General features: G+C 41.7%; 1 protein-coding gene across 6 annotated transcripts in view; it reads right to left on the bottom strand.

The window, feature by feature from the left end:
• The window catches only part of LOC120797016 (phosphatidylinositol 4,5-bisphosphate 3-kinase catalytic subunit alpha isoform-like), a 31,805-nt gene that overhangs the window by 1,094 nt on the left and 6,542 nt on the right, over positions 1-24,169 (bottom strand). For 3 of the 6 annotated variants that reach the window (XM_040140219.1, XM_040140218.1, XM_040140216.1), the window contains 26 exons: positions 19,093-19,211; positions 18,843-18,946; positions 18,605-18,767; positions 14,816-15,025; positions 13,568-13,635; positions 12,374-12,502; positions 12,196-12,249; positions 11,971-12,080; positions 11,725-11,866; positions 11,193-11,278; positions 10,708-10,813; positions 10,432-10,584; positions 10,185-10,316; positions 8,487-8,611; positions 8,042-8,123; positions 7,440-7,604; positions 6,549-6,652; positions 6,292-6,391; positions 6,056-6,127; positions 5,850-5,956; positions 3,284-3,405; positions 3,087-3,165; positions 2,812-2,982; positions 1,761-1,878; positions 1,522-1,673; positions 1,285-1,433 (listed from right to left, as the gene is read on the bottom strand). In XM_040140219.1, the coding sequence (XP_039996153.1) occupies positions 1,285-1,433; positions 1,522-1,673; positions 1,761-1,878; positions 2,812-2,982; positions 3,087-3,165; positions 3,284-3,405; positions 5,850-5,956; positions 6,056-6,127; positions 6,292-6,391; positions 6,549-6,652; positions 7,440-7,604; positions 8,042-8,123; positions 8,487-8,611; positions 10,185-10,316; positions 10,432-10,584; positions 10,708-10,813; positions 11,193-11,278; positions 11,725-11,866; positions 11,971-12,080; positions 12,196-12,249; positions 12,374-12,502; positions 13,568-13,635; positions 14,816-15,025; positions 18,605-18,767; positions 18,843-18,946; positions 19,093-19,177 (3,088 nt within the window). In that variant the 5' untranslated portion in view covers positions 19,178-19,211. Of the gene's footprint in view, positions 1-1,284; positions 1,434-1,521; positions 1,674-1,760; positions 1,879-2,811; positions 2,983-3,086; positions 3,166-3,283; positions 3,406-5,849; positions 5,957-6,055; positions 6,128-6,291; positions 6,392-6,548; positions 6,653-7,439; positions 7,605-8,041; positions 8,124-8,486; positions 8,612-10,184; positions 10,317-10,431; positions 10,585-10,707; positions 10,814-11,192; positions 11,279-11,724; positions 11,867-11,970; positions 12,081-12,195; positions 12,250-12,373; positions 12,503-13,567; positions 13,636-13,815; positions 14,161-14,815; positions 15,026-18,604; positions 18,768-18,842; positions 18,947-19,092; positions 19,212-24,169 lie in introns of those variants that run through there. The other 3 variants (XM_040140220.1, XM_040140221.1, XM_040140222.1) reach the window with 3 other exon arrangements.

Below are 24,169 nucleotides of genomic sequence, written 5' to 3'. Positions count from 1 at the left end.
GTACAGATGCAGTGAGACAGGTACAGACGCAGTGAGACAGGTACAGACACATTTAGAGAGGTAGAGAAAGAGACAGGTGACACACCTTCGACAGTTTTGACAGTCACATTTTTGCTGTGAAAGAATTATGTTAACTAATATTTTTTCATAGTTTTGAGTCATTTTTATTTATACATGAAAAAAGAGGTGTATACATTTGTTGTGATTCAGCTTTACACTTGAGAACAATTTGGCCTTTAAATTTAATGTCTATTTATTTAATTTTAGTCAAATTTATGTAGCAAAAAAGGTCATAGATACTATACAGGTATTTTTTAGTCATAATTTGTATTTTTTTACTTTTACTCTTATATAAAAAGTTGTGAACATATTCTTTCATACCTGTTGTTACTTTTCATTTCAATTGTCTTGTTTTTGTTGTGAAATGTTTTTTTTTTTTTACTTTAGTGTCATTATCATTCTGAAAAAGGTTGTTTTTAATCATGAAAAAAAGTTTATGGCATAGTTTATATTTTCATCATTATATTTATCTTCACTTGAGAAAAAAAGTCAAGAAATATTTTTTACATTTTTTTTGTTTCTTTTTACTTTATTTTAGTCATTTAGACTAAAATAGAAGAAAAGCTTTACAATTAATCAAAGATTGTATGAAATTAGTTCATAAACAATTATTTGATGTCAGCTTTTCTCAATTTTTATTTACTTTAGTCTCCTTTTACTTGTAAAGAAAAAGTTGCCATCAAATTTTTTTTTCATACTTTTGGTTACTTTGTGTTTTGTCTTATTTTTGTTTTTGTTGTGAGGAAGATTGTCAACAAAAACAGTTTTTTTTCATAACCTTTGTTACATTTTTAGATTTTTTAGTCTTGCTTTGTTGTGAGAAAAATCTTGTGTACTTTTGTTCTACAGTGTTTTTCATTTCTTTTTTGGTTGTAATTTTGTTTTCTTTGAGAACCAAATTGTCAACAAATAGCTTCTGTCAGTTTTCACTACATTTGTTTCAGTCTTTGTTTTTTCATAGTTTTAGTGTTGAAAAAAGTTTGTAAACGAATATTTTGTCATAATTTGTTACTTTTTGTGTTTGTTGTGAAAAGTACTGTCAATGAATAGTTTTTGTCAGTTTTTGTACGTTTTAGTTTCATTTCTCCATTAAGAGAAGATTGTAAATGATATCGATCATATATTGTTTGTTTTTATTTAATTTTAGTTGTTTTTGTCGCAAAAAAGGTCATTTTACTGTCTTTCAGGCCTGTCTCTCTCTCCCTGTCTACCTGTCTGTCTTACCCAGAGCCAGGGTTTTCCTCAGGTAGGCGATGTCATCGAAGCTCTGCAGTTCAGGCATGCCGCAGCCCAGCAGGAGGGAGAAGAGGTTGATGAAGAGGCTGGCGTGCTGACGGATAGCCAGGTAGGCTTTATAACACATCTCCTGGAACCTGTCACACAGACAGGCAAACAGAGAGTGAGACAAGCAGAGAGTGAGATAGCAGGACCAGCATTAGACAGGTGAGGTGCAGGTGAGACCTCTCGAACTCCTTGGTCTTGGTCGACTCCTGGACTCCTTTACTGATGACAATGAGGAAGTCCTGAGTCAGAACAAAAGGAACTCGCTCCCTCTTGTACCCAAACTTCTTCTTCTTGTGATCCAGGAAGTGACCAAAGTCAATGTGGAACAGCTGGAGGAAGAAGAAGAAGAAGAAGAGTTAAGGGGGTGGGGGAGGTTTGGACCCAACAGCTTCAGGATCTGTGGAGGACTGACTAACCTGTCCATTCTCCTTCACCATGATGTTAGAGTTATGTCTGTCTCCAATTCCCAGGATGAACGTTGCGACGCAGTAACCTGCACACGACCTTGTGAACAGGTCGATGGCCCGGTCATACCTGACAGACAGACAGGTGTGAGACAGACAGGCAGGTAGTCAGACGAGTGAGCTTCTGTCCAGTCCACACACACTCCGACTGACTACGGAAAATGTGGAGTGGAGCGTAATTTGTTGTTTCAGCTGAGGACAATAAGCAGATCGAACTGCTGTAATGTCAGTTCAGACCTCAAGATTCAGAGGCTCATTTCACCAAATTTACTATATTCAGTCTGATACATGAGCACCACCAACCTACCTGTAAAACACATATATAGACAAAGACCGAAACATGCCAACAACAAAAACCCTAAAAGCTTAAATTTAAATACAAACATGTTAAACTTATTTCCTGAGAGGTCCTCATCCCAGACTGCTGTGTCAACACTGAAAGGATTTTGATCCACATCTTTGATTCTTGAGTGAACATGTGTTCTACCTGCTGTTCTCGAGTACGCTCAATCATCAAAATCCTTTTGTTTTAAGTCAAATTTGTAGACCAAATTTGCATGTAGCAAATTTCATTTGTTCAAAGATTTACCTTTTAACAAAACTGTTCACCAAATTTGCAACAAGCAAATGTGTAAGGTTGTAACTGAATGAGCAGAAATGGATTCTGGTGAATCTGCAGGTGTGAGTGTGGGTATTGTGTCTGAACAAGGGACAGGGCACAGACTCTGGGGTATTGTTTTTTTTTTTAAAGTATTTTATGACTTCTATTACCTTCATTAATATTGTCTTAGCAACAACAAAACACTGTGATAAACCTGGTCTTTGTGCCTTCTATAATAATGTTAGTAATAAATTAGAAATGTGAATTTGTGTGTATTATTAATGGTTTGAGCCTACTGACAGACAGACAGGTGTTCTGTCAGGTGTTGAGACAGGCTGGTAAAAAGACAGACAGGTGTTGAGAAAGACAGGTAGTGAGACAGGTAAACAGACAGGTACTGACGCCTCTCCCCGGTTCTTGTCTTTGATCCAGTGGTGCAGCGTGTTGGAGTTGAACTGCAGCGCCCCCTTCAGGCCTCCTTTACACTGAATCTGCATGATGGTGAAACTGTTCTTCACCACCTCGATCAGACCCACACAGTCCCCAATGGACAGGCAGCCATAGGGCAGCATGCTGACACACACACGTTAAAATACACACACACACACGCATACTCAGTTAGCCAGGTGTGTGATGATGTCATAGCCACTGTCACTGATGATGTCACAGGTTCTCACCGCAGGTCAAGGCCCTGGTTCTGCCAGATGTTCTCCATGATCTTAATGATCTGTAGAGTTAGCATGTCCTGACGCAGGTCTGCAACACACACAAAATACGCACTACATTAGCCATAATCCCTCAGCAGAGTTCTGCCATTAGCACAGTTAGCATTCTTAATTGAAACCAGTGTTATCGTTATCGCCAAGCTAGCTACCGTCTCCGTTCTTGAAGATGATTTCGTTGTTGGTGAAGAGCAGCTCGGACATGATGTCGGGGTTCTCCCAGTTCAACCAAAGGGGGCGCTTTGCTGAGGACATGATCCGGCACTCCTCCAGCCTAAAGACACATGCACTTTATTTTATTTCTACTTTACTTTACTTTATTTTACTTAATGTTTTTTTTTCTTCTTTTTTTCTTTTTTTTTTAAATCAGGCGCTTCTCCGGCCTAAAGACATATGCACTTTAATTCACTTTATTTTCCTTTAGAAGGTCCCATATTTTACAATTTTCCAGTGTTTTATTGGAAGATTTGATTTTCACAAGATCCATAACAAGACATATTTGACGTTTTAAGCACCAAAAACGATCTCAGTGTAGTTTTACATCTCCTCTTCCACGCTACTCTCTGACCATCCATGGTGTTGCAGCGTCCAGGTCCAATGCAGGAGTGGTGGAGCTCGCTGCCCCTGCTTCCAACTCACTCTCCTCAGCTGCTAGAACCTCCAGGCCGACCGGTACAGTGCCGGTGTGCGTTGATGCCAGCCAGGGGAGTATGCATGGCAGCAGAATCTGAGACAACTGGGAACATCAAGGACGTGGGTGATCGGGTAGCTATTGGCGAGAGTGAAAGACTGCATATACAAAGTATGCTTTGCCTGGGCAGCAGCTTTGGAGACACAGCCGTCAAGCAGCTTAACCTTTTATCAGAACTCTGCATCCAGGCGGCGGACATCAGCCCGTAACTGTGAGTAAGCGAGTTTGCAGTCCCCACACAGATATAATAAGAACTGGTTTTGAGTTCAAGTGTAACACATGAATCCACACGATTGATGAAACGGGAAACTTAAAAACAGCAAGATAAAAGTAATCGAACGATCGGTAGAAGTATAGCATTAAAAAGAATAAAATCTGAAAACATTGTTGGAGAGGACGAACAAAACCCTAGTCCTTGACAGAGATCGGTTAAAAAGCAAAATAAGGAATAAAAATACATCAGCTTCCAGGTAAACACTCAAACCAAATCCTGCAGGGTTGGGTGGTGGGTTCGGGTGGGCCATGCTGGGGGCGTGGCTGAGGGCGGGGACTGTTTCGTTGTGAATGAAATCACAAAGTTACAGAAGTCCTGATGGCTCATTTACAGGCTCAGTTACTGATTACAGGCTGTGTGTGTCTCTTTGTGGATTGAGCGTTTTGATACTTTCACAGTATTTATATAGCACCTAGACCTGCTCTATAATCAAAGACGTGGAGATCTCGGTTTTTACAATGTTACTACATTTTATCTTAGTTTACTTTACTTTATTTTATTGTACTTTACTTTACTTGCCTTTTCTATTTAATGGCCACAAGTTGGTGAAGTTTGTTTGTTGTAATGTTAGTTAGTTCGTTAGATGGTTAGTTGAAGTATTACATGAGCTTTCCCAGCTAGTGAACAGGGTTTAGTTAAGTGTATTTGTCTGGTCTGATCTGACCTAACCCAAACCCTATACACCACCCTGACCTCCAACTGCATCTCTCAACCTCATCTTGAACCGCTGCTCTACACCACAAGTCTGCAAGTCTGGAAAATAATAAATATCAACTGAAGAGACAAATATCTCGGAGAAGCGCTAACAAAACGTAAGTGAAGGAGCGAATAGGGTTTTGGAGATTTAGTTTCTGGGCAGGCATGTCTAAATTTGGTAGTTTCGGGATGCAGGGTCAAGGGTCTCAGAGTCATGTACACAGGCCATCCAAAAAACCATAAAACATCATAAAATTGCATCTTGATAATCGGGGGCGTCTTGACAATTGCAGGGGGAAACTGTCCGTCTGAAATTGGTCTGAGACTGCCTCTTTATTTTTTTCTTTAATCGACTTTTACTCTTTCATAGTTTGACTATTATTCACATTTGAATCATAAGTTGATTATTGCTCACATTTGATAACTGCCTTTGATCTGCTACATACTTATTTTGATTATTTCTTTGATTGCATTATTTGAATAATGTAATTGACAAACACCTATCGTGATATTTTCTTATTACATAGTGACTGATTTGCGATCGCATTACAAACTGGTTGAGACACTGGTAACCACAATGCAAGAGGACACAAATGCGCAATTCGGGACACAGTTCAGGGTTCCACAAAAATCAAAGTTTCTTCGTGGAAAAAGGTCGGTACAGAGGCAGGCAGAACAGGGCAGGCAAACAAATCCCAAAAGGGCTGAACAAAAGACGATGTCAAGGCCATGCTATGAACAAACAAAAATGAGTAACACTAACACTAGCAGAAGACGAACGTTTGTCACAAGGAACGAAGACGAACTGGCACAGAGATTTAAATGTAATTAAATCCACAACACAATAAAGTGAAAGAGTCTGGATACTGTCTGAAGGTGCTGTATTTAGAATGATTGGTAAAACGACAGTTGGTTATTCAGCTCACGTATTAGCTTTTGAAATACATGCATGCTTACATTAGTTATATCAAGTAAAATCTTTGCTAATTCCCTAAGTTGGTTGTTTTGCTGGTCCATTGTTCCCATCAGTCAGACAGTTAGTTAGTTAGGATAGTACCTGAGGTTTCCCAGCTGGTGAACAGGGTTCAAAGGAGAGACAAATCCCTGCAGAGCCTCCATGTAATCTGGACGAGACATGTGTTCAACCAGGAACTTCATCTGAGTCTGACAACCAATCACAGCATAGCAATATCTCAACATCAACCAATCACAGTTCACAGATGCAATTTACCAGAGAAACAAGAACAGGTTGTGTTTTCATACTTTCTGTGTCTCGTCCTTCTTTTCTTGTTTCAGTGTGTCAGTCAGGTTCACCAGTTTATCCATGGCCTCCACCTGCACACACAGGCACACACAGCTGTGTTATTGACTGCTGTATCACATTGAGCCACTGGATGGCAGCAGGGTCACATTCAGTCAGTCTGACTTGAAAGTGACTTCAGACAGAAAACACACAACAGACCAATCGGAGCACAGATACAGACTGATCCTGTGCTCACCTGTCTGTTCAGGTGTTTCAGGTACATGCCACAGGCTCTGCAGAAAGCTTCCAGCAGCAGACCGAACCGACGGGACACCGTCTTATTGTGCATCTCTGACCTGTGAAGACAGCCTTTCTGTTATATTTAACACAGAATTAAAGAACACAAATTTAGTTAGTGAACCAGTAACCACTCAGGTTAACAGGAAAGAGATTAGGCTAAACTTTACAGTTTTGGGCAAATTGTTCCTTTACTCCAGAGGTCATGTTACTCACTTGAGATGCCAGAAAAAAAAGTGTCCTATCCTCTGATTGGTCAGAGCTTTCTTGATCAGGAAACGAGCCAGAGGATTGTCAAGGTACATCTCATACTTCAACACCTGCAAACACACAGTTCAGATTTACATTTATATTTACTCATTTGGCAGGTGATTTTATGCAAAGTGACTCACATGTGAGGGACAACACTAAAGCTTCAGTACAGTAGGAGACATGGAAGTAACTGCTAAGTACTAAATCTGTTCAATAAGAAAAAGTGCAAGGAGATCAGGTAAAGAAGTGCACCGAAAGTGCACAGTAAGAGCTAGTTTGGCATGTTGGGGTGTTAGAGGTGTTAGGAGAAGAGGTGCTTTCAGACGAGATGAGTCTTCAAGTGTTTCTTAGAGATAGAGAGGGACGCCCCTGCTCTGATAACTTTTAGTAGCTCGTTCCTCCATCGCGGAACCACAAACGAGAAAAGTCTGGACTGCGATTGCCTTGTGTGAAGGGATGACAATGTCAGACGATGTTCCTTGAAGGAACGCAGTGGCCGAGAAGGAGCATTAGCCGGTATGATTGAGTTCAGGTAGATGGGTGCAGACCAAGAAGTGACTCTGTAGTCGAGCATTAGTGACTTGAATTTGATACGGGTCGGCCATGGGCAGCCAATGGAGGTCCATGAAAAGCAGAGTGACATGTGCCCTTTTAGGCTGATCAAAACCAGACGCGCCGCCTCATTCTGGACCATCTGTAAGGGTTTCGCTGTGCATGAAGGGAGGCCCACTAGAGGGACATCGCAGTAGTCGAGGGGAGCTGAATCGCTCTGTACAGGTTGCAGTAGGAGGTGATGGAACAAACATATATGTAACAGAGGCAGACATGCACATGTACTAGGTAAGGTTAATGTACCTGTACAAGCTGCAGCAGGTACTGCGACAGCTTGTCATCCGTCAGGCCTTGCACCAGGCAGCGTAAAGCGAACTCTCTGACCATCGGATCAGGAAAGTTACAGTCCAACAACTCCAGAGCTGACTCCGGCTCCATCAGAGGCCACTCCTTCAACAAACAGTACATCTGAGGTAGAGGAGGGCGAGTAGGAACAAGTGGAGGAGGAGGGGGAGGACGAAGAAGTGGAGGAGTAGGAGGGAGAGGAGGAAGAGGAGGAAAAGGAGGAGACGACAGGTGACTGATGAGTTCAATTCAATTCAATACAATTTTATCTATATAGCGCCAAATCTTAACAGATGTTATCTCAGGGCACTTTTCATGAAGAGCAGGTCTAGACTGTGCTGTTTATAATTGTGTTTACAAGAAACCCAACATTCCCCCATGAGCAAACAGTTGGTGACAGTGGCAAGGAAAAACTCCCTTCAACAGGTAGAAACCTTGAACAGAACCCGGTCCATGGTGGGTGGCCGTCTGTCTCCACTGGCTGAGTTGGGGGGGCCATAGCACAATGCAAACTAAAGTATTTAAAGAATCCATCCTGACCGTGAGAATGTGTTTTGTACCTGGGACACTTCATCTCTGGAGTTCCATTTGACAGACAGAAGCAGCTTAGGAAGAGACTCTGGGATGTTTACACAGTAATGTCTGCAGATAGAGAGACAGGTAGACAGAGACAGACAATAAAAAAGAAACAAAGGTAGAAACAGGTGAGGACACAGGCACAGAGAGACTGATGTTTCTTATGTTGTATAGCGCAGAGCAGCACAACCGGGATACAGATGCAACATAATCAGAGAAGGATATCAAACGTAAACCCAACCAAGGCTTTTACAGATGAAGAGGCGGTTTTGATGTTGTTTGATTGAAAGATTGATTGGCTGAGATTACTAAAATTTTAATCTTGAGAGGTTTAGTTGATTGTGGTGTTTCTTCATCCATGTGGTAGCTGTGATCCGTGCCAGGGCCGTGGGGTCATCTGGCAGGAATGAATTACGCCCCGCCACTCACCTGTGTCTCCAGAGGAAGTCCTTCTCCTGCTCTGAGAGTTCGTAGAGAGGATCTTTGGAGCAGAGAGAATGAAGCTGCTCTGCATCACCTGCTGTCACACTGCTGTCACAAGCCAGACGACTGCTCTGAGACAGGGAGACAGGTGGGGGAGAGAGACAGATGGGGAGAGAGACGAGTAGGGAGAGAGACAGGTGGGGGAGAGAGACGAGTAGGGAGAGAGACAGGTGGGGGGAAAGAGAGACAAGGGGTGAGAGAGGTGAGTGACAGTAGTTTTATATATATATTATATATATATATATATATATATATATATATATATATATATATTTATTTATTGGCATGAAAAAGTTTGCCCCCCCGGTCAAAATTTCTGTTACTCTGAATAGTTAAGTGAGTAGAAGATGACCTGATCTACAAAAGGAATAAAGTTAAAGATGAAACATTTCTTCAATATTTTAAGACAGATTACTTTTTTATTTCCATATTTTACAGTTTCAAAATAACAAAAAAGGAAAAGGGCCCAAAAACAAAAGTTCAGGCTCCCTGCATGGTCAGTACATGGTAACACCCCCTTTGGCAGGTATCACAGCTTTTAAAGCTTCTTGTAACAGCTGAGAGTCTTTCAGTTCTTGTCTGGGGGATTTTTTTTTTTCATTCTACTGCTCTTTTGACGTCTATCCACAGATTTTCCATGATGTTTAGGTTGGGGGACCGTGAGGGCCATGGCAGAACCTTCTGCTGGTCCCTCTTGAGCTGTGTTTAGGATCATTATCCTGTTATAGAAGCCATCTTCTTTTCATCTTCAGCAACAGTGTGATGTTTTCTCCCAGTATTTGCTGGTATTTAATTGAATCCATTCTTCCCTCTACCAGTGAAATGTTACCCGTGACACTGGCTGCAACACAAGCCCAAAACACGATCGATCCTCCCCTGTCCTTAACAGTTGGAGAGGTGTTCTTGTCATGAGATTCTGCCCCCGTTTTTCTCCAAACATACCACTGCTCACTGTGAAAAAAGTTCCATTTTAGCTACATCAGTCCACAGGACTTGTTACAAAAAGCATGAGCCTTCTTGAGATGTTCCTTCGCAAACGTTTGATGCTAAATTTTGTGGTGAGGACGCAGGAAAGGTTTTTTTTCTGATGACTCTTCCATGAAGGTCATATGAGTGCAGGTGTCGCTGCCCAGTAGAACAGCGCACCACCATACCAGACTGTGTTAAATCTTCCTGAAGGTCTTTTGCAGTCAAACGGGGGTTTTGATTTGCTGTTTAGAAATCCCCAGTTCTCTCTGATAATTTTTGTGGTCTTCCAGATCTCAACTTGACCTCCGCTGTTCCTGTTAACTGCCATTTCTTAATTAAATTACAAACTGAGGAAATAGTTTCCTGAAAACACTCTGCTATCTTCTTATAACCCTCTCCTGCTTCATGGGCATCTTTATTTTAATTATCAAAGTGCTAGGCAGCTGCTTAGAGGAGCCAATGGCTGCTGATTGTTGGGACAAGGTTTGAGGAGTCAGAGTGTTTATAAAGCTTTGACATTAGCATCACCTGGCCTTTGCTAAACGATGACTGTGAACAGGCCACAGTCCTAACAAGCTAATTAAGGTCTGAGACCTTGGTATAGGTTCTCTGAGACCTCAATATACATTATATATATATGTATATATATATTATATATATATATATATATATTACCAGTCCGTGGCAGTAATTGTAGCCAAGCTCTCTGCTGATGGTCCAGTTGGCGTGTTCTTCTATCTGCTGCTCGTCAGGAAACACGACAGTCTGATTAAACCAGGAGAACTCCAACTCCACACAGGGAGTCTCCTGCAGGGGATGAGACCATCACTCAGTTATTCATCAGCTCAATCAGGATCAATCATATGTCTTCATATTGTTAGACAGGCAGAGAGACGGACAGGTAAATAGAGGTGTTGTGTACCTTATTGGGATTTGAACCGGCGACTCCAATGGGGTTGAGGAGGTCCTCAAGGCCGTGAGGGACGGGCCACAGACTGAGAGCCACTTTACCAGAAACCAGAATGTCCTTATAATCAAACAGGTTCACATTCCCCCAGGCCAGAGGACAGTGCTCCTGACAGACAGGCAGGTGAGACAGACAGGTGGTGAGACAGACAGACAGACAGGCGAGAGGGAGGCATGTTATTTCAGTTCATTCTTTGTGGGTTTATGTTTCCTTGTCTCCTTCCTTTCCTACCTCCTTAGCTCCTTTCCTTCCCTTTACAGAACAGATAGACAGGCAGAGTCTGGCCGAGCGAGGGAGATCAGCCAGGTAGATATCATAGGTCAGCCACTCGTTCCACCTGCAGCCAGACCGACAGGCAGAGAGGGAGAGAGACAGGTAACTTACAGAGACAGTGGGTCAGTGACACAGGTAGTAAGAAATAAACATGAAGAGGGACAGGTGGTGAAAAAGAAATTATGGTAGTCACAGGCAGACAGTAAGAAAATGACTCAGGTGAGAAACTGACAGGTAGAGAAAGAGAGATGGGTTGTCATAGTGATAGGCAAATGGTCAGAAAGACAAGTGGACAGAGAGACAGGTGAGAGAGAGAGAGGCAATCCATTGTAGATTTTGAGGTGAGTTTAGGATCATTATCCTGTTGTAGAAGCCATCCTCTTTTCATCTTCAGCTTTTTTACAAACTGTATATTCAGAGTGTATATACTTCTTGTGTGTTACCTGGGATTGGAGCAGGGGACTCTCTGTGTGTTGACGTTGTCACAGAGCGGCTCACCACCGTGATAGATACCTGTCCTCACATAGATCTACAAACACAGACACAGATTTACCTACATATTTAGAGCTTTCCACACTCATAACACAACATTACTGTGTTAGTCACACACAGAGATGGAAGGTCTGTAATAGAAGTAAAACTCTTCTTTAACTCACTGACATCACCATCTCAGTCACTTCAACACACCTGTACACCTGTTGTGTAACCCCAACTCAGAGGTGCACGACTCTTACTTTCACTGTAATTTACATTTAAACAACACAGTGTCTGGATTTATAAATATGATTTTTTACAGCAAAACGACTACAAAGAAACTCAAAACCATAAATATACGTGACCACAAAGACATTCAAAACCAGCGCAGAGATTCAAAACCCCACAGAGTCTCAAAACCCCTCTTCATAGATGGTGTTTGACAAGAATATAAGAAGACTAGAACACATGAGCACAGACTGATGAGGACCTGAACCAGACCTTGTCGATGTCTCTGATGTTGACGTTGACGTAGGTTGCACAGAGCAGTCGGACCCTCAGCATAGTGTTGAAGGCCCACAGAGAACGAGGAGGAGAACCATCACCTCCTCCTGGACAGGGAGACGGCTGAGGAGTCCGACGACTGAAACACAAACAACAGACGTCCTCTACCTGCCTGAAGTACACCTGTACATGCTCCTGACTGGCTGTGATGCGTGTGTTAGAGATGCTGATTGGCTGTTGTACCTGTATGAAGGTGTGACGAAGCCAGAGGAAGGTAACTGAGAGTAAAGACTGTCTTTGGAGACCAGCATCAGGTGAGGGAGACGACCCACTATGATACAGGACCGAATATACTGCAAACAGACAGATGGAGGGAGAGACAAGTGGATAGACAGGTGGAGACAGTGGGACATATTGTAATGAGGAGCTCATCAATGAAGGTTTGTTTTTTCAGAGTGAAGTTGTTACCTTGTACTGACTGAGAGGATACTTCTCCAACAGGTACTCATCACAGCCACACACCTGAGGAGACAGACAGTTAGACAGACAAGCGACTCAGACAGGTAGACAAGACAGGTGTACCTTCAGGATGTACTGGAACTGGTACTCCAGGACACAGATAGGTGAGTCAGACAGACAGGTGTACCTTCAGGATATACTGGCCCTGGTACTCCTGGACACAGAGGCGGAGCTGTTGAGGTGAAAGGTGCATCGATCGGCTTTTCTTCCTGATGGACTCTGCTATCAACTGCTCAGGTAAGCTGTCATGACTCACCTGTACATAAACACATTAACTCATAACTTGATGTTCTGTTTGTTCTGCCTACAGTCAGGAGAACATTTGACTAAGACTTAGTGACCTTCACTGCTCGGTTTATTTCTCAGTTGGATGCAGGTTGAGTTTTATTTTATTTGATCCCTTCAGAGATTTTTATTTCATTCAAGAGCCTTAAAACCACCAAGAGTTTAGTTTTTAATTTCCAGACTTTGGCACCCCTGAGTGGCAAAAATAATGTATATGTCACCTCCAACAACAGACTTTACTGCACATAACAGCTTTAGCTTAATTTTCCAGGCCTATCCAAATAATTTCCTAGGAAATTTACTCAGTAGAACTATGTAATTTGGTAAAAGTAGAAGTGTACTAATAGAAAACTGTATCTATTTTCCTTATGATTAAATCCAAATTATATAGTTCTTGGCAGAATCGACCCATTAAATAAAGTGTTTCACCAGTTTTAGCATTTGCCCAAAGACCCAGACAGTAACCAGTATCCCACTAATGGATTTCTGCCTGGCCCCGTGTTTGCTTTCTGTCTGTCTGTTAATTTGAGGAAATCTGATGAAACACAACTTGCACCATGTGAGCACAATATAAACTAAAACAGTAAAGGTCCTAAAACTACGATTTGACAAAGAGCCCTGCAACAAGATCAGGTAATAATGTGAGACTCATCTAAATCTCACTCACTGCTGCAGTTTGTATTGATTTCAAATACTACCTCCACCCAGCATCCAACTGTAGGTTCTGAGTCTACTTTCTAGTTGGTGGAAGCCATTATGGTCACTCCCCACTCCCCGATCCATTCACTTAATGGTGTACGTTCATTCACATTCTAAACCAGTTCCATGTAAGGTGGAAATAGAGCGAAAATACCAATTCATCCACTCAGATGAGTAATTCCTACAAGTACAAAGCTGCTGAGATTCCATCAGCCCTACAAAATCATGAGGACATTAAAGTGTTAATGTCTACATAGACGGAATTTCTGCTAGCGTCCATTCATCCTGTCCTCTCAAAGGATGGACGTAAAACAAACAAACACACACCGGGCTTTACCTTGAGGGTGTATTTCTGTTTGGAGTTGGACGGAGACACGATCACCCAGATGGTCACGATCAGCCTCCCTGCAGAGCGACACGGACATAGGACAGGTAGAGAGAGAGACAGGTAGAGCATTATCCTACGATCCCCACAGATTCCCAGAATTCATATTTGCGTTAAGAATTTTAAAGATGGATGGACTACACAACAAGCCCACCAACGGCCTTTAGCCAATTATTATGGCCCTGGCTGTATTTCCTAACCTGTGTTCAGGTTTATCCTGTGTTTTGTGTGGCTGTATTTGTGTGAGAGTGTATACTCCGTCCCTGCAAGTATCTTTGAATGCCACATCCTAGGACTGGTTGGATTTGTGGGATTGTTCTGGGGAGTGTCTGCTGACTGGTCCCAACACAACATCCTGCCCTTTGAAAATGTGAGGTTTCCAGGAGTCTGTCAGCAGCACCTAAGTTCTGTCCTCCGCCTCGAAAGCCTTATGTAGTTCTTCTGTGTGATTCTTGGAGCATTGCCACTCTATAACTAGGTTTCTTTCCAAATATAGCACAGATTTTAACTGAATTTTCAAGAAAATAGGAAAAAGAAAATGTGAATTAATGCAGCTTTATGCTAATATTAGTGGTTGGTTTGTCAAGATAAACAGCTGGTGGAGCTAATATTCCAGATGATGTCATTGAACAACTGCAGAAGAAGAGGACGCAGCGAGATGACGTCATTAAAAGAGCTCCAGTCAAAACTCAAAAGATGGAAAACCACGTGGAGAACATGATGGAAATCTGACATTTCTGTTGGTTTCATGTGTTAATGAGGAAGGTCCAGTCTCCTCATCGCTCCAAACAGATCTGAAGTTTTTATCTCTTCACTTGAAGTGACGAGTGATGTTTAAGTCACGTGCATCATTTCAGCATTTATTCACGTTTCAATTGCACTTTGTTGCATTTTGCTTTTATCAGCACACCAACTTTTCCACCTCAGCAAAGCGTAAAAACTTTATGTAATATTTCACGATTTTTAAAAGATTTTTGGACCTTCTGTTCAGGTTTTTTTTATAAGCAAATTGAAGATTTGCTTATAAAAACCCACCTCGTGAAATCCTGTTGGGCTTGGTCCCCTACTTGTTTTTCCGTTAGTAGCTGTATGAAGTTTGTAAATAGCACTGAAGATTTAGTGGGTGAGCTGCTATCAGAGCACGAAGCCTGTCTTGAGATCATGAAGTCAGCATCCTGGCAGGTAATTCTTGGTGAGTACCTTTGTCCAGTTTGCTATAGATGTGCTGTGGGAGTTGGGGGCTGGACTCCACGTTGGGGGGATAAACATAGAGTGCCTGGCTGTGGGCCCCTCCCCCCTCCCTCTCCTCCATGGCCTCTCTGCACACGCTCAGTATGGAGCGCCGGAAGTCCTGAATCTCTGGGTCCTTCATCATTTCGAACTCACATACTGGCATCCCAATGGCAAATCCTGCAGGCAGGGAGGGTGTTAGTGTTAGTGAGTGCGGGGGAGGGGGGAGGACTCTGGAAGATGGAGTTGGATGAGGGATGAGGTCATCGTGGTTAATCACTGGTGAGCTCATGGGGCAACTGACAATTGGCTGAAGAGATGTTTGATGACAGACCAATAGCTGCCCAGACATTTGTTGACATGTTTGTTGTTGTCTTGTCTCTCAGGCCTATTTATACCTCTATTGGAACATGAGTACTCTTCTTTGGTCGCATTGGAGCTAGACAAACCCACATGACCTAACCCTAACCCAGCCTTGGAACCAGTTTGGGCTGCATAATGGAATCTTACTACCCCTCATAGCCCCATATTGGGACCAAAGTAGCCCACCTGCCTTGTTTAATAAAATAAGTTAGCCAGTTAGTCCTATTTGGCCCTACTGAAGACAGAAGTCACAAATCTGAGAACTAGACTAACCTCTTCTGGGTCTGTTGCCCTTCATCCTGAACAAAAAAGGGTTTTTCAAACTAAAAAGTACTTTTGTTCCACAAATGAACAACTCATCAGTTGAGACATGTTGCTAACTGGTGGAACAAGACATTGTGGACTTAAGAACCAATAGCAGAAGTCCAACTCTCTATTCTGAGTCCAGTCTAGTTTAGTCCGAGAAAAAAGCTCTTGTAGAATTGGTGAGGGACAAAGATATTATACTCAATGCAGACAAGGGGCAATTGTGCAGGACAAAGATTCTTATGTAACTGAGCGACAACAGGTCTATACTCGGCTGAATTCTGATCCCACTGTTAAGTTTAGAAACAATATTAAAACATTGTGAATACTCGCTTTAAGAGATGGACACAAATGATGATTAATACAAATACATGGGTCAGAATCACCCTGTTAGGGCCAGTTCTATATTACTATATTATACTTCCAAAATTTCATAAGAACTTGATAAGTCCTCCCCAACGTCTTATTGTTTTAAGTATCTTACCATTAACGGAACCTATTTCTCAGTATGTGGATTACATCATTAAGAACTTGGTTAATACTTTAGCTTCTTACCTGAAGGATACCATGGACATTTTGAGTACACTGAAGAATCAACCAGTTGAAACTGATGATCTGTTATGCACAATGGATGTAACTAGTCTGTATCCCAGTAAACTTTGGTTGGATGCTATGAGACACTTTTTACACTGAAGACCTGTCATATCCTCCTACTGACTTTCTGCTTGAAGTAACTAATGAAATCTTAACAAAAAAAAAATACTTTTTGTTTCAAAATGTTTTTTATTTGCAATGTTATGGTACAGCAATGAGTTTTCCAGTAGGCCTGAATTATGCACACCTTTATGGGTAAATTTGAGTTTGATTACATTTGTCGTAAAGATCCATTTTCTAAGTAAATTCAATACTGTAGATGATTTGTTTGTTTTTTTTATTTGGAGAGGAGATGTGGACACTCTTGAAAAGTTTCATGTTTGAAATGAGAAATAGAGTCCATTTAGGTCACACTTAATTACGGTTTAGAAAACATCACTTTTTTAGATGTATAGATTGATAGAGATTTTTTTACAATGACCGCAACATGTTTTTACATCATGACAGTTGTCAACCTCCAGTTCTGAAGGGAAGTATACTTTTCAGTCAGTTACTACAATAGATAGATAGATTGTTTTTTAGCTCTATGACCAAGGCTGGAGGAATTTGTTTTCGGTACAGTATGTCATTCTCTGAAGCACAAAATGGACAAAATCAGACAAGTACATAAATGGACAACAGCAGATAATCATGGTAATTCATGTTAGTGGAATGTGAGAAGGGGGCTAGAGGGATGAGTTCAGAGTCATAATGGCTAAGGGAAAGAATGCTGTTTGTGAAACGTTTAGTTTGAGTGGAAAGTGACCTGTAGCGCCTCCCTGATGCAAGGAGCTGGAAGAGATGATGAGCAGGATGTGAGGGGTCGCAGATGATCTTTGCTTGCTTTACAGTTCTTTGAGTATGTAGAGATTCAACTGGGGAGAGCGGTTTGCCTATGATTTTGGATGCATTGCTACCAAACCACTGTAGTTTATTCCGTGTTTGACTGTCCGTGCTGCCGTACCATACTGTAACAGAGGATGTGATGATGGACTCAATGATGGCTGAGTAGAACAGAAAACAAAGTTGTTGCTTTATCTTGTATTTTTTAAGCTGTCTAAGGAATTGTAGTCGTTGAGCTTTTGCAATGATATGTTCAGTGTTAGTTTTCCACTTCAGGATATTGCTAATGTGTGTTCCAAGATTCAGTGGTGTTAATGGGGTCTCCATTTATTTGTATGGGTATTTTTGGATATGGCATGCAACGCAGGTCATTAATGAGTTCCTTGTTTTTGGCTGTATTAAGCATGAGGTCATTGCTTATGCACCAAGTGACAGCTTAGGCTACCTCAATGCAGTACTGGGTTTCATCATTATTGGAGAGGAGGCCTACAATGGTTGTCATCTGCGTGTCTAACTGTTTTCACTGAACTGTCCCTGGATGTAAAGTGGGTGGTGTACAGTGAGAATAACTAGAGGCAGAGAACACAGCCCTTAGGGCAAGAGGGCATGATATTAGGTTATTAAACTTCACCCTCTGTGGTCTGCTCCACAGGAAGCTCCAAATCCACTGGCATGTGGCTGGATCAATGTTCATATCCACAAGTGTGGTAAAGAGTTTAAGTGGGTTCATGGAATTAAAGGCGGAACTGAAGTCTTTGAACAGGATGTGTGTGTAGGTGTTGGGTGATTCCAGGTGTTGCAGGACCTGGTGGAGTGCTATGGTAACTGCATCCTAAACAGACTGGTTGGCTTGGAAGGCAAATTGATATGAGTCCATGATTGGGGAGGTGCAAGATTTCAGGTATGATAGGATGATGAGTTCAAATGCTTTCATAGCCGAAGATGTTAGGGCAACAGGTCTGAAGTCATTGAGACAGGTGATCTTTGAAGACTTTGGCACAGGGATGATGGTGGAGAGTTTAAAGCACTGAGGAACTCTACACCGCCTTAGAGAGTTGTTCATTATGTTGCAAAACACTGGGGCCAATTGAGCTGCACAGTGGCTTAGCAGATGACACAGATAAATGTTTTGTGACACAGGCCTTACGTTGTCTGGATGCTTTACAGCACAGTTATAGCAAATCTTTGTTAGATAAAACTTTGTAACTTTTGTGTCTACCTCTTGCCATATTTCTAAGTGATTTAAAGTTATGGCTGATAAACATGTCCTGGCATCTGACTCAAATGTTGGCACAGCCTTTTAGATGCCCAGATTCTGCCACAAGAGGGCGTCAAGCTTAAAACACTGTCTTGTTAAATCTGATATACCAATAACACCCACACATACCCAGTGGTAATTTTTTAGTCCTTCATTGGCCCAGTTTGGTCACTGAAACCAGTTCACCCTCTCTGTCACCTTCATTGTTTAGATGAGTTTGGTGACTGACATTAGTGGTTTTCAACCAATGAACATTGTGGCAGAGTATTGGCTGATGACGGATGACAAGGTGACTGACCAATGACTGTGCAGACTTTGATGACAGGTGATGACACTTTCAGTGAGTTGTGTCTTACCTATCTCTCGATTAAGGATCTTTTCCTCTCGGTTGCCCAGCGGCTCAATGACCTTCAGGATCGGGTGAAACAGTCGGAGGTCGCACAGCCGCCTCGTCTCATCGTAAAACTCCTCTCTTTCTGCCTCCTGGGTCACGCCCACAAAAATGTAACATGACTCCTCCTGGCCAATCAGAGAGCAGAGGTTATACCACTGTTTAATGTAGATGGACGAAGTCAGAGGTCAGACTGAGTGTACCTGCAGCAGATGGTACAGTGGGTACTTCCTGGCCTCAGTGAAGAGCTGCTCCTTGATGCTGATTAGAGGAGTTTCTCTGAGACACTCAAGACTCACCATCATCCCTGAAACACATTAGGACACCATCCAAGTCCAGACCAGACCAGGAGAGAACAGAACAGAACAAAATGGACCAGAACAGACCAGACCACAGCAGAATAGAACAGAAACAGAAAAGAACAAGACAGAATAGAGTAAAATAGAGTCATACCGTTGGGTAGGCAGCAGTCCACCAGGATGCGGGGGGGCATCAGATGGAGCCCCCACAGTTCTCCTGACGACGGCCTGGGTGCCATGGTAACAAGCTGCCTCACCTCAACGCTAGGCTACCTGGACAGGTAGACAGACAGGTATACAAAAAGAAAAAACCTCTTCAGCATTGAGTGGTTCTAAAACTGACCCTGTTTGCTAAGCACAGTTTAGCCCTTCAGGCCCCATTTGGCCCTTCTGGCCATGTTTAACCCATCTGTCCCTCTTTAGCCCATCAATGGAATAAGTAGTACTGTTTGACCCTTTTTACTCCATGAATTGGAACTACAGTACCCCATGTGCCCTGACAGACTCTGGAGATGAATCACTCTGGCCTTGTTCAGGAGCCTGTTTAATCCTGCTTGGAACCAGTTCAGTTCTCATTGTCCCTGTTTTCCCTACAATGGAACCTCAGTAATGTCACATTCACATCATATAATTTGAACTAATTATGAGCAGCTGAGTGGGGAAAAAACGTTCATGTCAGCCTCCAACTTGTAATTCAGACTCGGAGACATGCTAAATTTCAGACAGCGACAATATCCTCAGTCTCCCACTTGGTGAAAAGAACTAGACGTGTTGGAGGCAGAGTAGAACCAGTTTATCAATCTTTAGCCTTGTTTCCACTGAACTTGGACTTAGTTTCACCTCCTAAGAAGAAACTTGAGAAGAAGTGAAAACAAGCATAACCGAAGACAATGATTACACATCAGGTTAATTTCAGCCCTGAATGGGCCATATAGATACTGAAATAGACCCCCTGCCTTGTTAAGGAGCCAGTTTGGTTGTCTCTGGTCCTGTTACATCCAGGATGGTCCGGCTTGACCCTTACTGACCCTGTTTTAGAACTGTTTTAGCCCTTTTTTACCCTCTTTCCACCAATGCTAATTTGCGCTAGTCTTAGGCTGGTGCTAGTGCTGGTTTGTAGTTAGCTCAACTTGCAAACCTTCTAAGAACTTTTCCTGGGGCTAGAGAGCCACCATAGAGCCCTGTTATTACATGAGTGTATATGTCTGGGCCTGAATACGTTTCCGCTTTCCCAGCAACGCTAGCGCCAAACACAATGACAACAGTAAGGGACTACATTGTCTCTTTTCAAGTGTTGCCCCCAGCTTGGAAAGCTTACATTGGCATCCTAACACGACTGGTCCAACGCATTTGTGCTGCTTTTTGTGATTGCTATGGACAGCGATTACACTCGAGAAGAAAGGTAATTACCTAACACGTTTTGAATCTTATTAATACTGAACATAAGATGTTATGTTACCTACCTAGCATTGACTACGCTGGTATCAATCACATTGCAGTTAAACAAATCCAATAAATGAAAGATACACAGATTTTTATCTTTACAGGTAGTCTGAAGGAAACATTTGTGCGAAACTTGGTGAGATTTTAACAGAGGTGCACCCAGACAGACATGTAAACATTCAGCCTCGTGTTCAGGCATTACCTGAATTTGGTAATCCAGAATGAGCTGACATTTGAACTCCGTTAATGGAGTATTTTAATAGACGGGACAGGTTATCTTTGCCCCAGTTTTGTAACCATACCTGTTCTTTTTTTGTCTTCAAAGACATCTAAACTGGCATAACTTGTATTGTATGTTTCTCTTGATAAAGTATACTGAAGCAGACATGCCTATTCAGAAAATCAGTTTATTTTAAAAAACAAACTAAATACAGTAAAATACACAAAATACAAAAGTAAACCAAAAATTTAAAAGTACAGAGTGCAATCCAGTAAGCATATGCAATCTCACTTTTTCAATTAAAAAAAACAAAAAACTTAAAAACACATTTGGGCTCATGCACCACATAAGCCCAAGCAAAGCACTTGTGTCTGCTTTCATTTTCTGCAGCAGAGCATCGTTCACGTCCTTGCTGTACTACAAGAACCTCTCATCTGCGCTCTCCAGATATTATAGCAGCTCAACATTACTGTCTCGCTTCCTTTTTCCTGTGTACGAGAACAATAGCAGTTATCACAAATCTTCATTGTCTGGTCATGCCAGTGCAAATTATTGTTATTCTGAAGAGAATGAAGAGTATGGCGTTGTACCAGACCTGAATACAGAGTTGAGCTGAAAGACAAAGCTTTCGTTTTACCAGTCAATTTACAGTGCGACCCTCACCTATGGTCATGAGCTTTGGGCAATGACCGAAAGAATGAGATTGTGGATATAAGCTGCTGAAATGAATTTCTTCTGCAGGGTGGCTGGCCTCAACCTTAGAGATAGGGTAAGGAGCTCCGACATTCAGAGGAAGCTCGGAGAAGAGCCGCTGCTCCTCGCATCGAAAGGAACCAGTTGAGGTGGTTCAGGCATCTGATTAAGATGCCTTTTGGGTGCCTTCCGTTGGAGGTCTTCTGGGCAGGTAAAACTAGTAGGAGACCCCTGAGTAGACCCAGAACATGCTGGAGAGATTATATATGTCATCTGGCCTGGGAACACCTTGGGATCCCCAAGGAGGAGCTGGAAAATTTTGCTGGGGAGGGGAATGTCCAGCTACCTGCCACAGCAGAAGGTGAAAAAAAAAAAAACCGTCAGAGCCCGATCGTACTATAAATACATCTCAATGTTTGCATGGTGGTGTGGCAGACTACTATATAGGCCTACCAAGCACAACAAATTTTACCCTGTCTGACCTGTTGTGATGAAGAATTGGAGCTATGAGCTCTAAAGCTGTTAGACAGTGTGAGCGAACTTGTCCACTACTGAAGCCAAATGTTAAGTGACATTTGTAGGTGGGCGAATGGCAATGTTAGAAAGTATCCAGCTAATGTTATGTACTAATACCAAGGTTACATTAGCTGGCTAGCTAGATAGCTATTGGTCAGCTAACATTACCCAAGCAAGCTTAGCTACTAATTTGTCACATCAATGTTACAAACGTCGAATTTAACATTAATGTTACGAACAATGAGGTGAGATCAAGATGGCCATCAAGATGGCTATTGATGAAATGTTACGACTGTAACATATTACATTCATAACACTGATGGCACATTGATGGGACAATTTAGTAGCTCGCTAAACAGCTAAGATGTGCATTGCTATCTGGCAACAAGGTAAAACATTTGAAAAATAAAACTTACCAGGATCAGTGAAACAGTGCATCATCCACCATCGCCTCAAGCATTGCTGTTGCAGGAGTTCAAGACCTCAGTCACTTGGCATGCCGGCCTGTCGCCAAGGACTGAGTCGAGAAGGCTGAAATGGGGATTTCTCTGTGGCTGACCATTGCCCCTTTGCCAAAGATCCTACTTTTGGTCCTTGTACTTCTTTTTCAGTTTCTTGAGTTTGTTGTTGATCTGTTCGATGTTTCTGTCGTACCCCGCTGTAGCCATCTTGTGCATGGTCACGATAATCCAACCCCCAGCCCCTGACGTAGGCAGTCCTTGTTTCTAGACCACAAAATGTTGGTGCTGCTCTCAAACTAGTTTTCCTGGCCAAGAGACGGTTCTTTGGCTGTCGAAACGCCAAGAACTGGTTTGAGATTAGGCACCAGCTCTGAACTGGCCCTCGAAATGCCTTGGTGGAAAAGGGGTATTTGGCTCTGTATTTGGAGTATCTTGTTCTCGGCAGTCAAATAATGACGCAGATCTCATCTCTTTTTCTTTCTAACCAAGCTTCATGTGATCCCCATGAACATCACATGTACGTTTGTTCTTGTCTGAAAGGCTGTTACACATAAAATATTACATGCAAACTTTTTTGTCCCTTACTTTAGCACGTGAAATTGAAGTTTTCGAATATTATGTTTGATATGAAATACACCCGACAGTAAACGTGTACTGATGTCATGTGAATTTGTAACTTATTGAATTTATAATTTATAAAATGGAGTTCCACGTAATTAGGGATAAAGTACCAAAATGTTGATTTGTTTGTTTTTCTTAATTTTTCATATTTATTTTTATTTCTTTGTTTTTTGTTAATATTCAGTCCTGTTTTCTATTCAAATCTCTTTACTTCTTTCATGTCTCATATTGTCTTTGTGTATTTTCAATGAAGGCGTCAAACAAAGAAAGTAGGACGCGCACACACACACACACACACACACACACACACACACACACACACACAGTAACAAACACAGGAAACACACAAAAAAAAAACCACACAGTAATACGCACACAGGAAACACACAAACACTTGTAAATAAGCACACAGGAAACACACACACACACACATTCAGGAAACAGATAGTAACACACACACACACACACACACAGTCGTGTCTGCATGACTACAGAGGACATTACATTGACTTACATTCATTTTCTTGGAGACTTCCGATTTGCCTAACCCTAACCTCGACCTAAACCTAACCTTAAACTAATCTTAACCTAACCCTAACCCTAACCCTGAACCTAACCCTAACCCTAACCCTAAACTAACCCTAACCCTGTGTGTGTGTGTGAGAAATGGTTTCCATCAGACTTATTTTCCTGCTGCTGATTCAAAGGAGCAGTCCGTCATGTGTCACAATAAAAAGCAATTAAATTTCTGCAGGAAAAAGTTCAAGACTGAAATAAAGTTTTATCAACAAAATTAAGGAAAGTGCCTTTAATATTGATTCTGATAAACCTTGAGGAATAATATAAGTAAATAAATGAAAAAAATTGTAAGGTTTTAAACTAAAATTTTAATATTTTTAGAAAGAAACTGTGATATCTTGCGAATAAATCTGAGAATGAAGAATAAATTTGTAATATTTGTAGTAGTAATATTTCAAGAATAAGGCTGTAACATTCTGAAATTAAAGTTGTGAGTAAAGTCAAAATATTTAAAAAAAATTATGTCATGAATAAATTGAAGCTGTTTCTTTTGTTAAATTTTTACATTTTCCAGAAAGCAGGGTTGCTCTTATATTAAAAAAACATTCATATAATAATAAAAATAACAATTTCTCAAACTAGAGGAAAAGTCATGGGAAGAGTTAATCTTCCATCTGTGGGGAGGAGGAGCTGCTGTGTTTCCTGATTACACCTTACTAATTTCACTGGGTCAGACTGATTCAAAAGTTATTTAACTA

This window comes from Xiphias gladius, chromosome 12 (assembly GCF_016859285.1).
Source record: "Xiphias gladius isolate SHS-SW01 ecotype Sanya breed wild chromosome 12, ASM1685928v1, whole genome shotgun sequence".
NCBI classification, from domain to species: domain Eukaryota; kingdom Metazoa; phylum Chordata; class Actinopteri; order Istiophoriformes; family Xiphiidae; genus Xiphias; species Xiphias gladius.
This window is presented reverse-complemented; position numbering and strand designations above follow the sequence as displayed.